Genomic DNA, 18,255 nt, shown 5'->3' with positions numbered 1-18,255 from the left:
CCTGTCCAGCAAAGCCTAAAATATTTACTATATGGCTCTTTACAAGTAAGTCTGCTGCTCTGCTATAGACTCTCAGTTACATTTATATAGACTTGCTGTAGTTAATGAGAAGAGTATTCCATTTTAAAATATCTATGTTAGTTGTTAAGGTCTTCATTTTCTAAGACATTTCCTTCTCATGCTTGATCTCGGCCCAAAAGTGAAAACCTGGGTCATATTTATTTAACCAAATTATAAGAATGCAAATATTAAAAAAAAATACTCTATATTGCAAGGAACTGTTCTGATATTTTTAGTAAATGTGTGTCAGAAACGACTTAGCTATAAAGAAAGTTTCATTTTAAAAATTCAATTTGGGACAAAAACTGATGAGGTCAACTATATAGCTCTTCATATAAAGTACAAATCTAATTAAGTACACACTTTCATAATATTTAACTTTAGAACCACTTCTCTATCCCCAACTAAACTAATATCGACTAGGCTTTGCAAATGGCAGCATGGAGGAAACTTTAAGATATGCATCCTTTTAGGTGGGCATTTCATCCATGTGTGGAATGCATCCTTGGACTCTGGGAACCAAATGGTATAATTTTTGCAATAGAGCTTCAACCCTTAGTGTGTTAGGAAACAGAAATTCTCCAAAATCATATGCCTAATTACAAGCTGGTAAGTAATTCTTTTCATGTTCTTAAGAAGCAAAATCTCTTAAACTTTCTCTCTAGAATAAAAGTCAACATATCTGCTCCTCCAAATTGAGAAGTAAGATAAACTGGCAGGAATGTCAATGATGAAAATCCCTTAGAAAGGTGCAGAAATATTAAATGTATACTTTTTATAGTTGTTCAAGATTAAATCAAGATGGTGACAAAAATGTTAAGAATTATAAAAATGATTTAGATGTCAGAGGAAATTTCACCATTTACAAATATTTGGTAAAGAGCTAGAAAATAATGCAAATCTCAAAGGAAAATTAATGTAATTGTCACTCTAATCACTTTTGAATTACCTCAGTATGCACATCTTTATATATATATATATACATACACACACACACACACATATATATAAATGTACTTACTTTCATATATTAAATATTTTCTATGTTCCTATAAATGGCTTGGGTATTTGTTCTCTCTCATTCATAATTTTCTTGAGGGATAAGAATTTTATTATTCTTTTGTTACTCTTTCAGGAAGTTTACTACTATATCTTACAAAACAAAATAACATATAGGACCAACATAGGCTAAATACTCAAAATGAGTGTACAGAATATTAAATAATATTTAATTTTTAAAAACCAAGGAACTAAATATGATCTCAGAGTAGTTTCAAATCTGGATCTAATCATGAGAGTACGAATTCAAGAGTATATGCAGCATGAAGTGGGTTCAGTTCCAGGATGTTGTACTGGAACTTCTAAAAGATTCTGCTAGTCTAGATCAGCACCTGGGTTTCCTGGGTCAATGAGGCTATTGAGAACCAACTTTGTGGCAGATCCAAATGCTAAAAGAGTCCCTAAAACATATAAATCATCTAAGTATTATGAAAATGATAAAGCGCTATAGAAAGGTTACAGTTCTGTATTCTCCAGGACCCACCCTCCCTCAAATCCTCCTTTCTCATTAACGTTATAGTACTGTGGTTTCAAAAAACAAAATTCCTTAGGTCTAGAATATACAAAACCCTTTGCTTAGCACCTAAGTTTCCTCAGCTATAAAGCAGGCTTGGTATAAATGTGTTATAATTAGCCTGCATAGAAGCTGCTAAATAGTTATGATTTTCTCAAAGTGTGTAATATCCATGAAAAACATTACTAGAAACTGGACACTTAAATTTTATTTTCAATTAAGACCTTAGCATCATGTTCCACTACTTTAATATAGAAAAAATGGAAGGCCATAATGTATAAGCTTAATTAAATTATAGAATCTAGCTCTCTACCCTGGGTGGGTTTTGGAAATGATCAGTTTGATTTTCAAAATGTGCTAAACTTGCTAACTCATCTGCGTATATTAAGTGGTAATGACATTCTAAGGAACTCCCACTGGTATGGAAAAAAATGGAACTAAGTCTTACCTGCCTAAAATATATATTAAGAATGCTCAAGAGTAATGTGTACAGTTAAAGAGAAGATGTTTGATTAATCTCTAAGTATAAATATGGGGGGAAATTCTTGCTTCATATGGATTAAAAAATGTTCACCTTGGCAAAGTAAACATTTCCCAATATGACTAAAGAAAGAAACATACTCTTTCATAGTTAAGAAAAGACAGTTCCCCTGAAACGCAAGCTATCCTCTTCAGGATTTTTGCCTCTCTTCTGCCAGTCTTTATCCCTAAAGTCATTCTTACTGTAATTCTTTTAAAAATTAAAGTGGCCTCATAGACAGTCGTGATTGTTTAATACAGCTATCATTTATTTAGTGCTATTAACATGAGCCTGGTCACATCATGGTTGACTGATTGATAGATATGGTTTCAAATTCTTATAATAATTTTAGATAGTCATAACCCTATTTTATAGATAAGGAAACTAAATCTTTAAGAGTCAGTAAGTAATCTGAATGAGAAAACACTACTGGTAAGTGGTGAAAGCAGTATTCAAACCCATCATTATGCTCTTTCTTGACTATGAGTGATAAATGAATCTTTCATTATATTTTTCAGTTGACAGATACTTTATATTAGGCATTATAAACGTGAAATATTTCAAATAGAATCTCATTCCTTTGTAAACTAGGATTTTAAGATTAAAACTACATTCTCTGGAAGCGGATAGAACTTAACAATGAGATATGACAGTACTAATAATAGAAACAGTTCTAAGTATGAAATGCAATATACTTTAAAAATTTATTTTATCTCCCACAAAAGAAAATATATCCTTGCGATCACATAAAATATAGAAAACTATATAAACATGTTGGCAATTCGATTTTTTTACGGCTGCTACAATACTTACTTGGTATCTTTTTTCATTTTCTAAATTCAGTCACTAAGTTTGGTAGAAATCAAAGAAAAACAGTGTTCTCAAAAAGAGAACTACTAACATACTACCTTAATCTAAGGTCAATAGAAAAGCAGAAAAAATTAACATTAAAACCAAAACAAAACTGATAAAGGCCTGGATATCTAGAAGATAATCTGACAGCTAAGTATAACCTTGACTTCATAAATAACCTGTGAGTTATTCTTAACATTCTTTTCTCTTCATGTGTAAATTCAGAGGCAAGCCTCAGTGCTAGAGATATGGAGCAATGAATACTTTTTATTTCCCTATTAATGCATAGTGTTCAAACAACATAATATGTAAAATCATTACAGTAAACTGTAAAGTTCCTCTAAGGTTATATGAATGAGACACCCTTAGAGGAAGGAACTGTCAAAAATGGAGACTCCCTTACATGACTTCAAACAAATCCTTATGAAATATATTTTTTACAGTTCATGTTAATTAAAAATTTACCAACCTATCACCAGGTCCTGCTCGATACCTTGCACCTGGGATCAGGACTGGGTCATCATCACTGTCATCTGTGTCCTGGAGAGCAGAGTCCCTAGTGGATGTTTCTCCATGAGCTGAAGGCCCAATGGCTTCTGTTTGGAACTGAGGCTCAAGATTGGTGTTATTTTCATTGGTAGCACTCTCAGTGCTAGTCTGATCTGAAGTTTGTGGTTCCTTGGCTTTTTCAGATGAAGCAGATTCTTCTGGAACCCCACAAGGGCTATCAAGATTGAGGTCATTTCTTTCTCCTGAGTTGGAATCCAATGGCTTGGCTGTGAACTTAACTGATTGTGCTGTTAGAAAATAAAGTTGCATTAACAGGTGGTAATGTGGGCAATATTAATTATTTAACCTAACTTAGGAGCTGACAAACATTCTAATATGATGTCTAATTCCTCTCATAAGGGGAGGAAAATTCCACAACACATTTGGACATGGCCTCTAACTCTAGAGAGATTAACAGAAATTAAGGCTTTTTATTTTCCCATACAAAGCATTTATCTAAAGGGAGCAACTCACCTATATTGATATGGTTCTGAACTGGGTTTTCTGCAGATGCTTCTTCCTGATATTTTGTCACATCCTCTGACGATTCTTCAGGAGCTTCTGGAAATAAACCAAATTACAGTCATCCCTTGGTATCCATGAGGGATTAGTTCTAAAACTGCTGAAAATACCAAAAGCTGCAGATCCTCAAGTCCCTCATATATAATGGCATAATATTTGCATATAACCTATGCATATCCTTCCTTACACTGTAAATCATCTCTAGATTACTTATAATACCTAATACAATGTAAGTGCTATGTAAACAGTTGCTAGGCTGTTACTATTTTTAAATCGCTGTTCTTTTTTATTGTCATATTGCTTTTTGGGCCAGAGTATTTCCATGGAACCCATGGACATATAGGGCCAAATTTATCATTAAATCCAAGTTTTTGTAGAAAAGTAAACATCAGCCAGGCACGGTTGCTCACGCCTGTAATCCCAGCACTTTGGGAGGCCGAGGTGGGTGGATCACAAGGTCAGGAGTTCGAGACCAGCCTGGCCAAGATGGTGAAACTCCGTCTCTACCTAAAATACAAAAATTAGCTTGGTGCGGTGGCAGGCACCTGTAATCCCAGCTACTCGGGAGGCTGAGGCAGGAGAATCGCTTGAACCCGGAGGGAAGAGGTTGCAGTGAGCTGAGATTGCGCACTGCACTCTAGGCTGGGCAACAGGGCAAGACTCTATCTCAAAAAAAAAAAAAAAGAAAGAAAGAAAGAAAGAAAAGTAAACATCAACTTAATACTCCAGCTTTCCTATGGATAAATGGTTCTTAACCCTTTCTGAGTCATAGGAACTTTTGACATTCAGCTAAAACCTCCCCTCAGTACAAGGCAAATATGTATTTGCACACAAAATTGTACAAATACTATCATGGACGGATGGGCCCACTGCTTCTTCCTGAAGTCCAGGCATTGAGCTTCATGAACTCTATGTGCAGAATCTCTGCTTCAGATTATCCCTTTGAGCTAACATTACTTGATCCTGCATTTTACTAATCTTCCCAAAATCTAAACTTAAAACTGAGCATTTTTCTGCCCCTCTATCATATATTTGGTAAAATCTAAACTATCATGAACAAGTAGTTAAGCTGAACATACTATAAATTCTATTTTGGCCATTGAAAATAATTAATTCTAGAATTTAACTGTGAGATGCATGAAGGATCAGTATTTCCTGTTCCTTATTGGATATTTGCTTACCAGATAGCTGTCTTACACATATTTAATTTTAAACTCTGTTATACTAAGGTACCTACACATTTATAAGAAATATAATTCATTTGTTCCTTCATGTATCAAGCATTTACTGAACATGTACTGTGTTCTAGTCTCTGTGCTAGACATTAAATTTCATATAATTGTCATACAAAAATATTCTACTAGAAAAGGATTCTGAAAAATCCCATAAGTGGTACTTCATGTTTTAAACAGATTCACTTGTAACCTGTTTAGATGTTATTCCTTTTTTCTCCCTCCATAAACCACTTACACAATCAAGACAGATACAGTGGATTTCACTGCTAGGTATAAAAAATGACAAAGATTAATTCAAACTGACATTTGTATCTCATCCATTTACAGTATGATGAACACCTATCCTGGCCACTGTGTCCACAAAGGGGATTGTGCTTCACTGTGTCTCCTTATTTTAACTGCTTAAGGTCCCCATCTTTTGGATCTGCTATTTATCAGTTTAACAGCTGGACTACAGAAGCAAAATTAATTAATTAAAAACAAGAAACAAAAATACAGCATCAAAGGGAACAGAAAAGTAGGTAAACATCCAATGATGGGGTTTTATAACAACAAAAGCAAAATAACACCTTACTTGTTTCGCTGTCTCCTTCTGGTGGTTGCATTGAGCTCTGTGGGACCAAAGATTCCTCCTGACCCTCAGATTTGCAGTGGCTCCCAGTGCCTCTAGAACTTGATGCTATACTGCTCCTATCATCAAAACAAGATAAGTGATTCCACCAATAAGTTAATAAATATGATCTTTTAGGATAATTGTTATATTTTACAACTAGAGAGGTAGATCAAAAAATTAACAGTACAAATAAAATGTAGGATTTATTATTTTAATAGCATTTGTAAACATCATTTCAAACAAATCAAGATGACTATCATTAACACACTTAACTCTTAAAAGATTCAGCACTGTTTGGATCCTTCGATTATCTACATGTATTTCTACATGTCTGCGTATTGAATTTTAAGTGAACTACATCGTCTCCTTTCTTGTCTTCACTACAGATGGTTCACCATATCCAAATCCTTAAAGGTTATACAAATTTTTGTCATATCCCCTTTTAGACTCTGTTATTCCAGGCTACTTTTAAATTAATACTTGAACAAAAGCCTGGCCATTTCTTTGGTCTTTTGAATGCTCCCTGTGGATCACTTCCAGTTCTGATTTGCTGTTCAAATATGGCAGGCGACTGAGCATCATGGTTCTGTAAAGGACAGGGTAATATTTTCTGCTTCAGTTTTAATACGCACCTGATGATGACCATAGTTCTACTGGCATTTCTGGCTATAGTGGGATATGAGGCCAATTTAAAGAAATAATTTACAATGAGTATTCTGTGACAAATCATGGCATATATGTGAGAAGAGGACTGAATGAGAAAGAGGACACGTGTAACAATCTGACTGAGATTTAAATTATATTCATAGAAATGCAACAATTCTTTAAGTTTAAAATAAATGTGAACAAGAAAAAAAGAGTTATAATAACTTAAAAAAACATTAATTATAGACAAATACCAGTAACTCAATAAACAATACAAACTACCATAGACTTTTTGCCATGATAAAAAGTCTTTTAGGCTGATTTCAGAAGTTAATTTGACTTTTTAAAAAAGAAAGTACATATATAATAGTATTTAAATAAAATTGTATATTCATATGGGTGTGTATATGCAGAGAAAAATGTCAGGAAGACTGCACCGGTGTTGAGTGTCACATCAGTAGAAGTAGTAGCATTACTGCAGGTAAATCTTTTATACTGAAGTGTGTGTGTGTGTGTGTGTGTGTGTGTGTGTGTGTGTGTGTGTTAAGCATGTATTTCTTTTTAACCAGAAAGGAATATACAGCTATACTGGCAAAGAAAAGCTAATGTGATATATATATTTATTTTTTCCATTGAGAAAGCTATGATTCAGGCATGAATAAAATACTCAGTGTATACATTATGATAATTAAAATATTATGATACTGAGTAGGAATAGAGACATATTAGTGGAAAAGATATAGTAACTGAATACATACATTTAGCAAATGTTAACATGGCATTTTTAATCATACTGAAAAGATTGTTCAATAAACGGTACTGAGACAAGGGAACAGCCACGTGGTAAAACCAAAGCTATGGCTTCATATTATATATTATAGGAAAATAAATTCTAGAAGGAATATATAGTTTTTGATACCAAACTATAGAAAATATGAGAGGAATATAAGAAGAAGCTTTTCCCTTAATTTTAGGAATAACAAGGCTTTCCTTTGCAAGATACCACAGGCAGAAACCATAAAGCAAAGCCACTGTAAATAAACTGAAAAACAAACACCAAATTGGGAAAAATATTTGCAACAAATGAAAGGCAACTGGTATAATCCTCATTTAATTCTATAATAAGTAAATAGCTCTAATAAATCAATAAGAAAAAGATAAACAACATGGTAGAAAACTGGGCAAAGTATCTGAAAGACAATTTACAAAAGATGAGAACTGTAGCTAACAATTACCGAGAACCTTCTCAGGTGCCAGTCCACGTGCTAGTAAGTGCTATGTACTTTCTCTGCATTATCTCATTACATCTTCACACTAAACCTATGAAGTAGGTTCTATTAAATATGCCCATTTTTAAGGGAGAAAATTTGAGATTTAGAGAGGTTCAAAAGCTTGCCAAGTTCAGAGTCCAAGCTCTTAGCATGTTGTACTGCCTCGTCTGTCACCAAAGAAACTAAAATAAAAGCAAGACACAATCCTGGTATACATGAAAAAGACTGTATACTTTTTTAAAGTTCTGGTTTTTTGTTTTTACAGTGAATGTTGACTTTTATAATAATAAAAATGCTAACTGCTTTTCTGACAAAGAAATAAGAAACTGATGAATGAGAATATAGCGCATGGTCAGTTTTTAGAGAAGGAAAAGTAGCATTCAAGAGAAGAATGGGACTAATGATTTTCTCTAAAAACAAACAAGCAAAAAAACCAAAAAGTTCAGATAATATTCTTCAGAAGATGCCAGGTCCTTATGTACAGAAACATGAGAATGGAAAAGACATGGTAAGTATGATGACCGTCTATCATCTCAAATTATGTATTAAGAAAAAGGGCCACAAACATGATGATTTTACAATGGTGAGGCACTAAGATTTATAAAGAAGTCCTACTGACTGCACCTTCAAATATGTATCTAGAATACAATCTTTCTTTTTTTTTTAACCACCTCCACTGCTCCCTTCCTTGTCTAAGTCATCACCACCTCTCACCTTTCTTACTGCCACAGCTTTTTAATCATTCTTCTGGTTTCTACCTATGGCACATGCTCAACACAATAATCAGAAATATCCTTTTCCTTTTAAATATCCTCCTCAATATCCTGGCTGACCATAACTACTCCTCCTCTCTCCACTGGTCCCTCCTCTGCAGCTACACCGGTCTTCTTAAGATCCTTGAACATATTAGGTCTGATGCTTCTGCTTCAGAGTGTTTGTACTGGTTTTCTCCCTGCCCCGACTGATCTTCTCCTAGATATACACATGTGGCTCACTCCTTCTCACTCTTCAAGTGACATTTTGCCTAAATGTCACCTTCTCAATGATGCCTAGGTTTCCCAATCACCTTTACCTGCTCTATTTTCCTCCATTGTACTTAGTACATTCTAACATACCATATGGTACATTTATTTATTATGTTTATAGTAAACTTCCTCCATCTAGAATGTAAGCCCAATAAAGCAGGGGTTTCTTTGGGTATTTTCTTCACTGAAGTATTTCCACTGTCTAGAATAATCCCTGAAACATAGAAGATATCCAATAGTATTTTAAGATCCCACTTAATCAAATATTTTAATGTAAAATATATACATACATAAATACAAATGGAAACCAGTGAATTTGAATAAACATAATATCACATGTGAACATATAATTCATTACATAATAGACAGTCTATAACCACATTATATTATATATATTATAGTAACAGATAACATGATCATATATTAATATACAATTAAATATTAAATATATTAATATAATAATATATTAATTATGAATAATTAATATATTGGTCAAACAATTGACATAATTATATATTAACAAATATATAATTATATATTAACAAATATAACTATATTACATATCAAGAAATACTATATCAATATATTAATATATTACTATTCCTAAATTCAAATTAAAACTTTTATATGCTCTCTCAATTGAATGGTCATGAAATAGTGGGAAAGAGTATAAAAAGCTTACATAACTTGCTTTTTTAAATGTAAAATTTCATTAATGAACAATAAATACGATCAGAAAGGTTATTAAAGAGAAGCTATATGACCATTAAATAAGGAAAAAGTTCAACCTTACTAGTAGTCAATTAAATAAATACTAAAAGTATTTTTAAATCAAATATACAAGTTAAAAATAAATAATATATTGAACACTAGTCTGGAGACAGTAAATTGTATAATTCCGTATGTGCCTAGTAGGAACACAGTAAACAAAGATTCTTTTGGAAATAATTTGGCAATATCTTTTAATCTAGAAATAGTTCATTTCTGAGATACCTCTCAAATAAATAATCTTGAAGGCAGGAAAAAGCTTTATAAACAAATATATTCATTAAAGCTTTATTTAGTAAAAAATGGTAAAGAAATTTATTGCCCAATTAAAGGGAAATGCTAAGTAAACTATAGTACATCTAACTTGATGGACTATTACAAAGCTAGTAAAATAATATTAAAACTAAGTAGTAACATGGGAATATTTATTATAAAGTTAAATCAAACAAATGCAGGGGAAAACACAGTACATTTAGTATCACTAAAATTATATTCTAAAACTCAAAACAAAAATCATACATATATACGTACGTAGGACCACAACTGCAAAAAATTACAAAATGTTAAGTTTACATTTTTGCACTAATTTTCTACAGGTGATTAATTATTATTATCTTTTGCATTTTCTATCAGAAGAACTATTCTAGGATGAGCGGCATCGGCATCATCCGGAAAGTTTTTCGTAATGCAAATTCTCAGACCCCCACCCCAAACCTAATTCTGGGAGTGGGGCCAGTAATATGCATTTTAACAAGGTCGCCCAGTGATTCTGAAGCACATTAAAGTTTGAGAACCAATACCTTATAGCAAAACAAAACATAAAGATGACGAAGTGTTAATAATTAAAATCTAATACAATCCTACAAAATGGCTAAGAACATCTTTACAAAAATATTAACTTACCATTCATCCGTAAAGTTCAGTTTTATTGTGCTTGTAGTTGTTCCTTCTGTGCTGTAGTGCAAACTTAAAACTGGTTCACCTGTCCCTGGTTTGGGGCTCAGCTTTTCATTATTGTTATCTGAAAATTGTGTTTAAAACATTTGAAAAAGTCTCTGAAACCAGTAAAAAGATGACATTTCCTAAAATTTATAAAACTTATATTAGGTTGTCCTTGTCATAATTCTTTTTCACATCTCTTATGGTTCTCATTTAAAATTCGAAGGCAAGTGTAGAAATACTCCTTATATTTCAAAGTAGCACTGCATCAAATTCTAGCTTTGTGTACATGACTCCCTTTGATTCAGATGGAAATCACACACATTGAGAACCATACTTAGTCATTAGGGGAATCAAAAAGTATTAACATGCAATGACATAGGTTACAAACTGGTACCCTTATTTAATGGAATGCTCATAATTCCTCAGCTGCTAGAGCATCAATAATAACTAATTTTGGCTCCTTCAGAAACACGAGTTGTAAGATACAAGGACTCTTCGAAAAGCTGTTTGGCAAAAACTTTGCTACAATGAAATGTTATCAAATTCTTTCTGTTCTTTCAAACTCAGGTTTATAATTTAGGGAGGAATCATAGTGTGCACTTGATGGGGGAAAGGGGGTATTTATTGTGCTTTGATATTTTCTAAAATACTCTTTGTTATAATATATTTTGGTATATTTTGGTTTCTCTTCCTGACTAATCTTGCAAGGAATCTGTTTAATTGTGGAAACAGCAATTTCATTTTAAAAGTCTATCGGCGATGTCTATAATATACATCTACCTCAGTGTATGAAATCTTTTTTAAATGACAAAATCAAGAAACTCTACACAAATTAATAGCGTATTTAAAGCAACCTTCCCCACCTCCCCCCAAAAAAAAGAGTACATGGATATTCAAAGACATAATTAAACAGAGCTTTACATTTTTTTTCATTTTATGATGAACAGCTTGGGAAACATTAAAATACATAGGCAATACAAATGGATCCATAATCAAATGTGACATTTCTGCCAGTTGCTTGCAGAAAGAAAATTCTTCTGTGAGATAATCTTTTTTCTTGATACCAGTTCAAGGACTGATTTAATACTAAAAATAAACTTATCTTGAAAAATAACAACAAAAGACAATTACAATTTCATAAAAGCAAATTTACTTAGGACTTTTTTTCTTATTTGATCTACTTCCTATTGCAATGAAGGACTTATATGTTTTTTCATTCCTCTTGAAGATGTTGGAGCACTCAGTAAGAGAATCTCAGCTGTGCTCAGTGATGGGAGAAACTTTTAAGTCCAGGAATTCGAGTGAGTCTGGGTGAGACCCCATGTCAATTAAAAAAAAAAAAAAAAAAAAAGGGAGACTCTTGTAGAACCTCTGTTCTAGCTTTTATTCTGTGAGAGACAATGAACAAGACTTCAAATACAGTACTGCAGTAGAAAAGTATTCCACAAGAGTCAAGCTGATAATAAAACTTAGTATCAATTCTGTCTTAACTTCTAACTCATGAGAAATCCTGTCCTACAGAATTGCTTTTTGAAAATAGTGTGAATTATAAACCTGACATCCCAAATGGTAAAGTCACTTTGTTTCTTTACTATTTTTGTTATGATTACGTGTTTGATTTAAACAACTGTTGGAAATAAACTAATAACCCATTCCAACTTGCAAATATTTAATATTACATTCACTGTTTTGGAGGAGGTATTTTACCAAATGGCATTCTGATAAAATAACTGAATAGGCCTTTAGCTTATATAAACTTATTAAGGAGACATCTGTGGTACCCTTGACCCTCTTTCGAAAATTTGCTGTTTGCTAGTCATTTGTCCACACAGTTTTTTCTTATTCTTTAGTTATGTTACTGAGATTTTTGTTTCATCACTGCTGTCTTTGGGCTTCTGGAATACATGGCAACAGACAGCTAAAGATTGGATGACTGAATAATTAAGGAAACTGAGAGGCAGAGTTGGGGCTAGTTTTTTCATTTTCTCTCATAACATTATATAAACTTTTTGCTATTTATTTTTCTTTTAAAGTAAAGACGGAATAGAAAACAAAAGCAGGTGTGAGAGAAGTGTAAGACTGAATTTCTTAGATCCATCTTGGTTACAGTTAAGACTTCTTAAGTTATGAGAAGCCTTGTGGAATGTAAATGATATATGAAAACTTTCCTTTTGAGGAAAATTAGAGAGACAGTTACAGATATCTACATGCCAAGGCTATAGGAATATACTAAACAAACAGCTATTAAGAGATCAGAACAGAGCAGAAAATATTTTATTTTTACAAGTTCCCCATCAAAAGCAAGAAGCTTTCTAAGATGGTTAATGATAATTAAAGCCTTCCTCCCACAGTATCTACTACAAAGTTTTATTTTATTTTATTTTATTTTATTTTTGGAGACAGAGGCTCACTTTGTTGCCCAGACTAGAGTGTAAGGGTGCAACCTCCGCCTCCCAAGTTCCAGTGATTCTCCTGCCTCAGCCTCCAGAGTAGTTGGAGTTACAGGCGGCCACCACCATGCCCAGCTAATTTTTGTATTTTTAGTAGCGACAGGGTTTCACCATGTTGGCCAGGCTGGTCTCAAACTCCCGACCTCAAGTGATACACCCATCTTGGCCTCCCAAAGTGCTGAGATTACAGGCATGAGCCACCATGCCTGGCCTACAAAGTTCTTATTTAATCTCTCAGGAATATAATCTACATATTATTGATCATGTAAAATATTGGCAATATTCATTTAATCATAAAATGATTGATTATAGTTGATAGAATCTGTTCATTTAAGTTGTTAATGAATTCATCAGCCTTGTGTTAAATTAGCCTATCACTATAAAAATAACATGAATGCTTCTGTTAGTCACAAAAACTTCAGGTCCCTGACTGTAGTTAATTCCTTATAGCCTACACATAAGTAAACAGTGTCTCTGGCAGAAACACAACACAATGAAGAGCCTGGTTTCTTCAACTGCAGGTTTTATTGTTTTTGTTTTGAGACAGAGTCTTACTCCATCGTCCAGGTTGGAGTGTAGTAGAGCAATCACAGCTCACTGCAGCCTCAATTTCCCAGGCTACGGTGATTCTCCCACCTCAGCCTCCTGAGTAGCTGGGACTACAGGCACATGCCATCACACCTAGCTAATTTTTAGAATCTTTGAAACAGAGTTTTGCCATGTTGCCAAGGCTGGTCTTCAATTCCTGGGCTCAAGCGATCTGCCTGCCTTGGCCTCTCAAAGTGCTGGTATTACAGGTGTGAGCCACTGCCCTTGGCCCAACTGCAGTATTAATGACAGTATATAGTCCAAGGTTTAATTCATTTCCTGAATTCATACCGACAAAATTCATAACTGATAAGAGTTCTGGTTGCCAAAATTATCACTTTGGCATCACAGTACAGGAAAACTATGTTGTGTCTTCTTTTAGGGCACTTTGAGACTGAACTATTTCTTCCTCTAAAACATTACAGGAGAATATTTCTCTGTAGTGTGCTCAGCACATACACAATATAGTGGGGAAAAGAATCCCTTTTAACTTGTTCAACACTGCTAAGTTTTTAGATGGCCATTCTATATTGCTCAGTATTAGCAACTTAGAGTGGTCTCCATTGAGGCAAATTACCATTTATTTGAAACACATGCTTCAGAAGCACAGCAATAACCACATAAACATCAAGATAAAATACTGTAAAGGACTTCACTTCAGGGGATTAGAAGTGAAAAGTCTGTAATTTGAGATTCAGGAAACCAACTTAAAAGATCCTTTCCAGAAATGTTACTAGAGCCCTTTCAGGATAGTGCATTGGCTCAGAAAAATTCAGAATGAGCTGAACATAATTTGAAAGCAGTTTCCTTGAACTGTTATATATTTAATTATGTATCTTTCAAGTCTTTTGCATAAGAATCACAAAGTATTTTTTGCAATGCACACACTTTGAAATGATTTAATCTGTACATTTCCACTATGAAATTATAATCAAGAGGTTCTAAAAAATGCTCAAAAACATACAAAAAAAAGGTGTGATAACTGTAGTTAAAAAAATATGCTATCTGCGTATTTTGTATATTCAAATATTGTTCAAAATGTTGGTAGAGATCTAAATATCCAAATATTGATAAGGATATTCAGACTTTAAGCTAGGATAACCCTGGAGAATCTATCTCATATGTGAATTTAAACCAAATATTCAAAATGAAGATAATTAACTAGGGTATAGCAACAATAATTTGTTTGGAACTACCTTACCCAACATTTTTCTCTGCTGCTGGGTCACCATTATAACTTTATAATCATACATTAACTATAGTTTAGATAAGCTGTGGGAAATATACAAATATTGTTTACCTAATGAGTTTTCTATTGTATAATGATGTCTGTATAATTAAATGATATTCTATTTCCCATTCCAATATACCAAATATTTTTTAAAAATCAAAGTTAGATGGAAATTAAATATATGGTGAAATATTCTAAAAAAATAATAAATTTTATCTCCTCACATTTTGCACTCCAATTTACTTGACTTGTATAGAAAAGTAAATTTCTCAAGCATAATTTTTAAACTAATGCAAAATTTTTCATTTTCATAGGTCAGACAATCGACAATTTTTCTGTAGATTCCAGATTGGAGGATCTTCAATTCTCCTTCCAACTATCTGTATAAGGAAGCATATCTGGATTCAAAGTGGAGATGCTGCTTCTAAAAGTAGACTGCTAACAGAGAAGATCTATCTGCCCTACAGATAACTGTGAGGCAAGGCATTTCATTCTAAAAAATGAGTGCTCACACTAGTGCAAATCCGGCTTTATAAAATAGAAGTGATATTATGCAAGTCAAAACAAAGTGCAATTTTAGCACAGATATTTACTAGGAACTTCATTCTATCTAATCTTTTTGATACAACATTCAGTCAAATTTTCTTCTGGCAATCACAACTCAACTCTATGTCAATCATAATAATTTTAACCCAAGAACTTTTTTAATGACATAACAGAAATGTGCACTGAACTTAAACATGGGATTTGGATACCCATTTAGATTGAAATTGTGCTTGGTTCCACATTCCCACCAGTATTTAGAATTTTGGGGTTGAAATGTGGTAGCTCTTTGACCTTTGCTACTAGGCTTCCTTTTCGCCTACTTCAGATCTAGTAGTTTTATACATCTCTATTCATAAATGTCTCCTATTTCACTTTCAGAGAACAGCATAAAAAGGAAGTAGTAAACATGCCCATGCCATGTGGCACATGAGCCCTGCCAAAATCCTTTTCCAGGATTTTTTTTCATGACTGTTTCTTCCGGTATATTCTCCTTTACTGGCAAAAAAAAAAAAAAAGCTATCATAAATACACTCTCATTTTGTAGATAAATTAACAAGTTAAAATGTGACTTCCAGATGAAAACAAATGAGGTAGACAGCTTAGGAGAACACTCCCTTTAACCCCTTCTCCTTCCCAGTCACTGTCCTCCTAGCTTATTGTTTTGAATTTTTTTTTTCCTTTTTTTTGAGAAGGAGTCCTGCCCTGTCACCTAAGCTGCACTGCAGTGGCGCAATCTCGGCTCAAGGCAACCTCTGACTCCTAGGTTTAAGCATAGAATTGCTTTTCTTCTCATTTCCATTTTTTCATCTCCTACTCTAAAATCTGGTCTCTGTCTCTATCACTCTAGTTAAAGTGTTCTACTAATGGGATCAATCACTCCCACATTGACTAACTTAGGGGATACTTTTTTTGCAGCCAATTTACTTGACCTTTCAGCAGGACTCAAGTAGACAACTCTCGTATTTGAAAATTTCTCTTGATCACAAGACACCACACTGTTCTATGTCGTCATCCATCTCTCTAGTCGCTCCTTCTCAATTTCCTTTACCAGCTCTTCTCTGGCAAAATCTTTTAATTTTAGAATTTTTCCAATTTTTTCTTGAGATGTTTTAGCTCTCTTACTCTGTCCTCTTCTATTTTCTTTCTTTTTTTTTTTTTTTTTTTTTTTTGAGACGGAGTTTCGCTCGTTACCCAGGCTGGAGTGCAATGGCGCGATCTCGGCTCACCGCAACCTCCGCCTCCTGGGTTCAGGCAATTCTCCTGCCTCAGTCTCCTGAGTAGCTGGGATTACAGGCACGCGCCACCATGCCCAGCTAATTTTTTGTGTTAGTAGAGACGGGGCTCTTCTATTTTCATCCTAGTTAATTCCATCCACTTTCATGGCTTCAGTTACCATCTGTATGCAAAAAACTCCCAAATGTACTTCTTGAGCTCTGACATACTTTCTGAGCTCCATATCCACACAAGCAACTACCCAACCAATTTTCCACTTGGGTATCTCACACAGGTAACTCAAATTCAATATATTCAAAACAGTGCATGATCACCTACCCCTACACATCCCCACCCATGCTTTAACCCTTTTCCAGGGTTACCTGTTTAAGAAAATAACCACCCACTTAGTTGTACGCAATCAAAACATGAGCTACTACTCTTGCAGTGGCTGAAAAAAGTCACCTGTTAATCTCTATCAGTACCTCCCATAAAGCACCACAAATAAATATATAAACTAAGTAAAAACAGTGTATTTGTTTTACAAAAGATTTAAGACACATGTCCTGGCCTCTCCAGACTCCAGTCTAAACTATCTTCATAAGAAAATTCTGAAGCTGCTACTGCAACTTATACTCTGGATTCTTCCACAATCCCTGCCTCATTCAATCTGCCACCAAGTCCTGTATATTCTACATCCTAAGTATTTCTTGAATCTCTTCACATCTCTCCTACCTTATCACCAGATCAAAATCTCTATTACCAGGAGAACTTCCTAAGTGATTTAGTCTCTAATCAAGTCTCCATACTCCATTCAGAGTATCAGGCCATAGCCATAGTCCCTATTTTAAACACTTCATTATCTTCCCTCTGTTCTTAAAATAAAAATGCCAAACCTAAAAATGTCCAAAAGGTCAGTTTGTCCAGCATACTGGGATTCTTCTAGTCTTCCTGTATGTGGCATCTCAGAGGCTCTGCATATGTTATTCATGCTTCCCTTTACTCACGTTCCTTCACCTAACTTATCCAGGCTCACCTTTCAGATCTCAGCTTAATATCTCTTCCTCAGGAATGCCTTATTTCGCCCTCAGATGAAAGGAATGAAAGCCCGCTCTCCTATCTTCCACACTGTACCTGCTATTTCCCCCTCCTTTTATAATACTCATCACACTTCTATTTTTCCATTCATCTTTACTGTTAGATCAGGCAAAGCACAGTGGTTACGATCACCGATGCCAGAGCCAGACCGCTTGGGTTTGAGACACACTTCTAATACTAGCTGTGTACAACCTTAGACAAGTTTCTTAACCAGTCTTTGCCTCAGTTTCCTCATCTAAAAAATGGGGGTAATAAGAATACCAACTACATATGGTTGTGGTAAGGATTAAGTACATTAACATATAAAAATTGCTCAAAGCAATGTTTGGTACAAAGAAAATGTGGTATTAAGTGTCTATGTTGTTGCTGTTACTGTAAGTCAACTCAATGCTCCCAGAACAAAAGACAGCAGTGTTATTCATTCATGCACCCTAGTACCTTTCCTAGTACTGACACAAGGTAGGTACGCATTTACGTATCAGTTGAATTAATGAAGTAGACATACAAATATGGCTCTACCACTTATTTCACTTGTCTTTACGTATCTCTTGGAGT

The 18,255-nt window shown here is 34.1% G+C and overlaps 1 protein-coding gene across 11 annotated transcripts in view; it reads right to left on the bottom strand.

Annotated features, from left to right (window-relative positions):
* The window catches only part of DCAF6 (DDB1 and CUL4 associated factor 6), a 138,564-nt gene that overhangs the window by 25,051 nt on the left and 95,258 nt on the right, over nucleotides 1-18,255 (bottom strand). For all 11 annotated transcript variants that reach the window (XM_064370718.1, XM_064370721.1, XM_064370720.1 and 8 more), the window contains 4 exons: nucleotides 10,537-10,654; nucleotides 5,886-6,001; nucleotides 4,029-4,115; nucleotides 3,475-3,802 (listed from right to left, as the gene is read on the bottom strand). In XM_064370718.1, coding sequence (XP_064226788.1) covers nucleotides 3,475-3,802; nucleotides 4,029-4,115; nucleotides 5,886-6,001; nucleotides 10,537-10,654 — 649 coding nt within the window. The remainder of the gene's footprint in view (nucleotides 1-3,474; nucleotides 3,803-4,028; nucleotides 4,116-5,885; nucleotides 6,002-10,536; nucleotides 10,655-18,255) is intronic.

The sequence above is a fragment of the Aotus nancymaae genome, unplaced genomic scaffold (genome assembly GCF_030222135.1).
Source record: "Aotus nancymaae isolate 86718 unplaced genomic scaffold, 86718_ANA_hifiasm-v0.15.2.pri h1tg000108l, whole genome shotgun sequence".
NCBI classification, from domain to species: Eukaryota; Metazoa; Chordata; class Mammalia; order Primates; family Aotidae; genus Aotus; species Aotus nancymaae.
The sequence above is the reverse complement of the archived record's forward strand: the minus strand, read 5'-3'. Positions and strand labels throughout refer to the sequence as shown.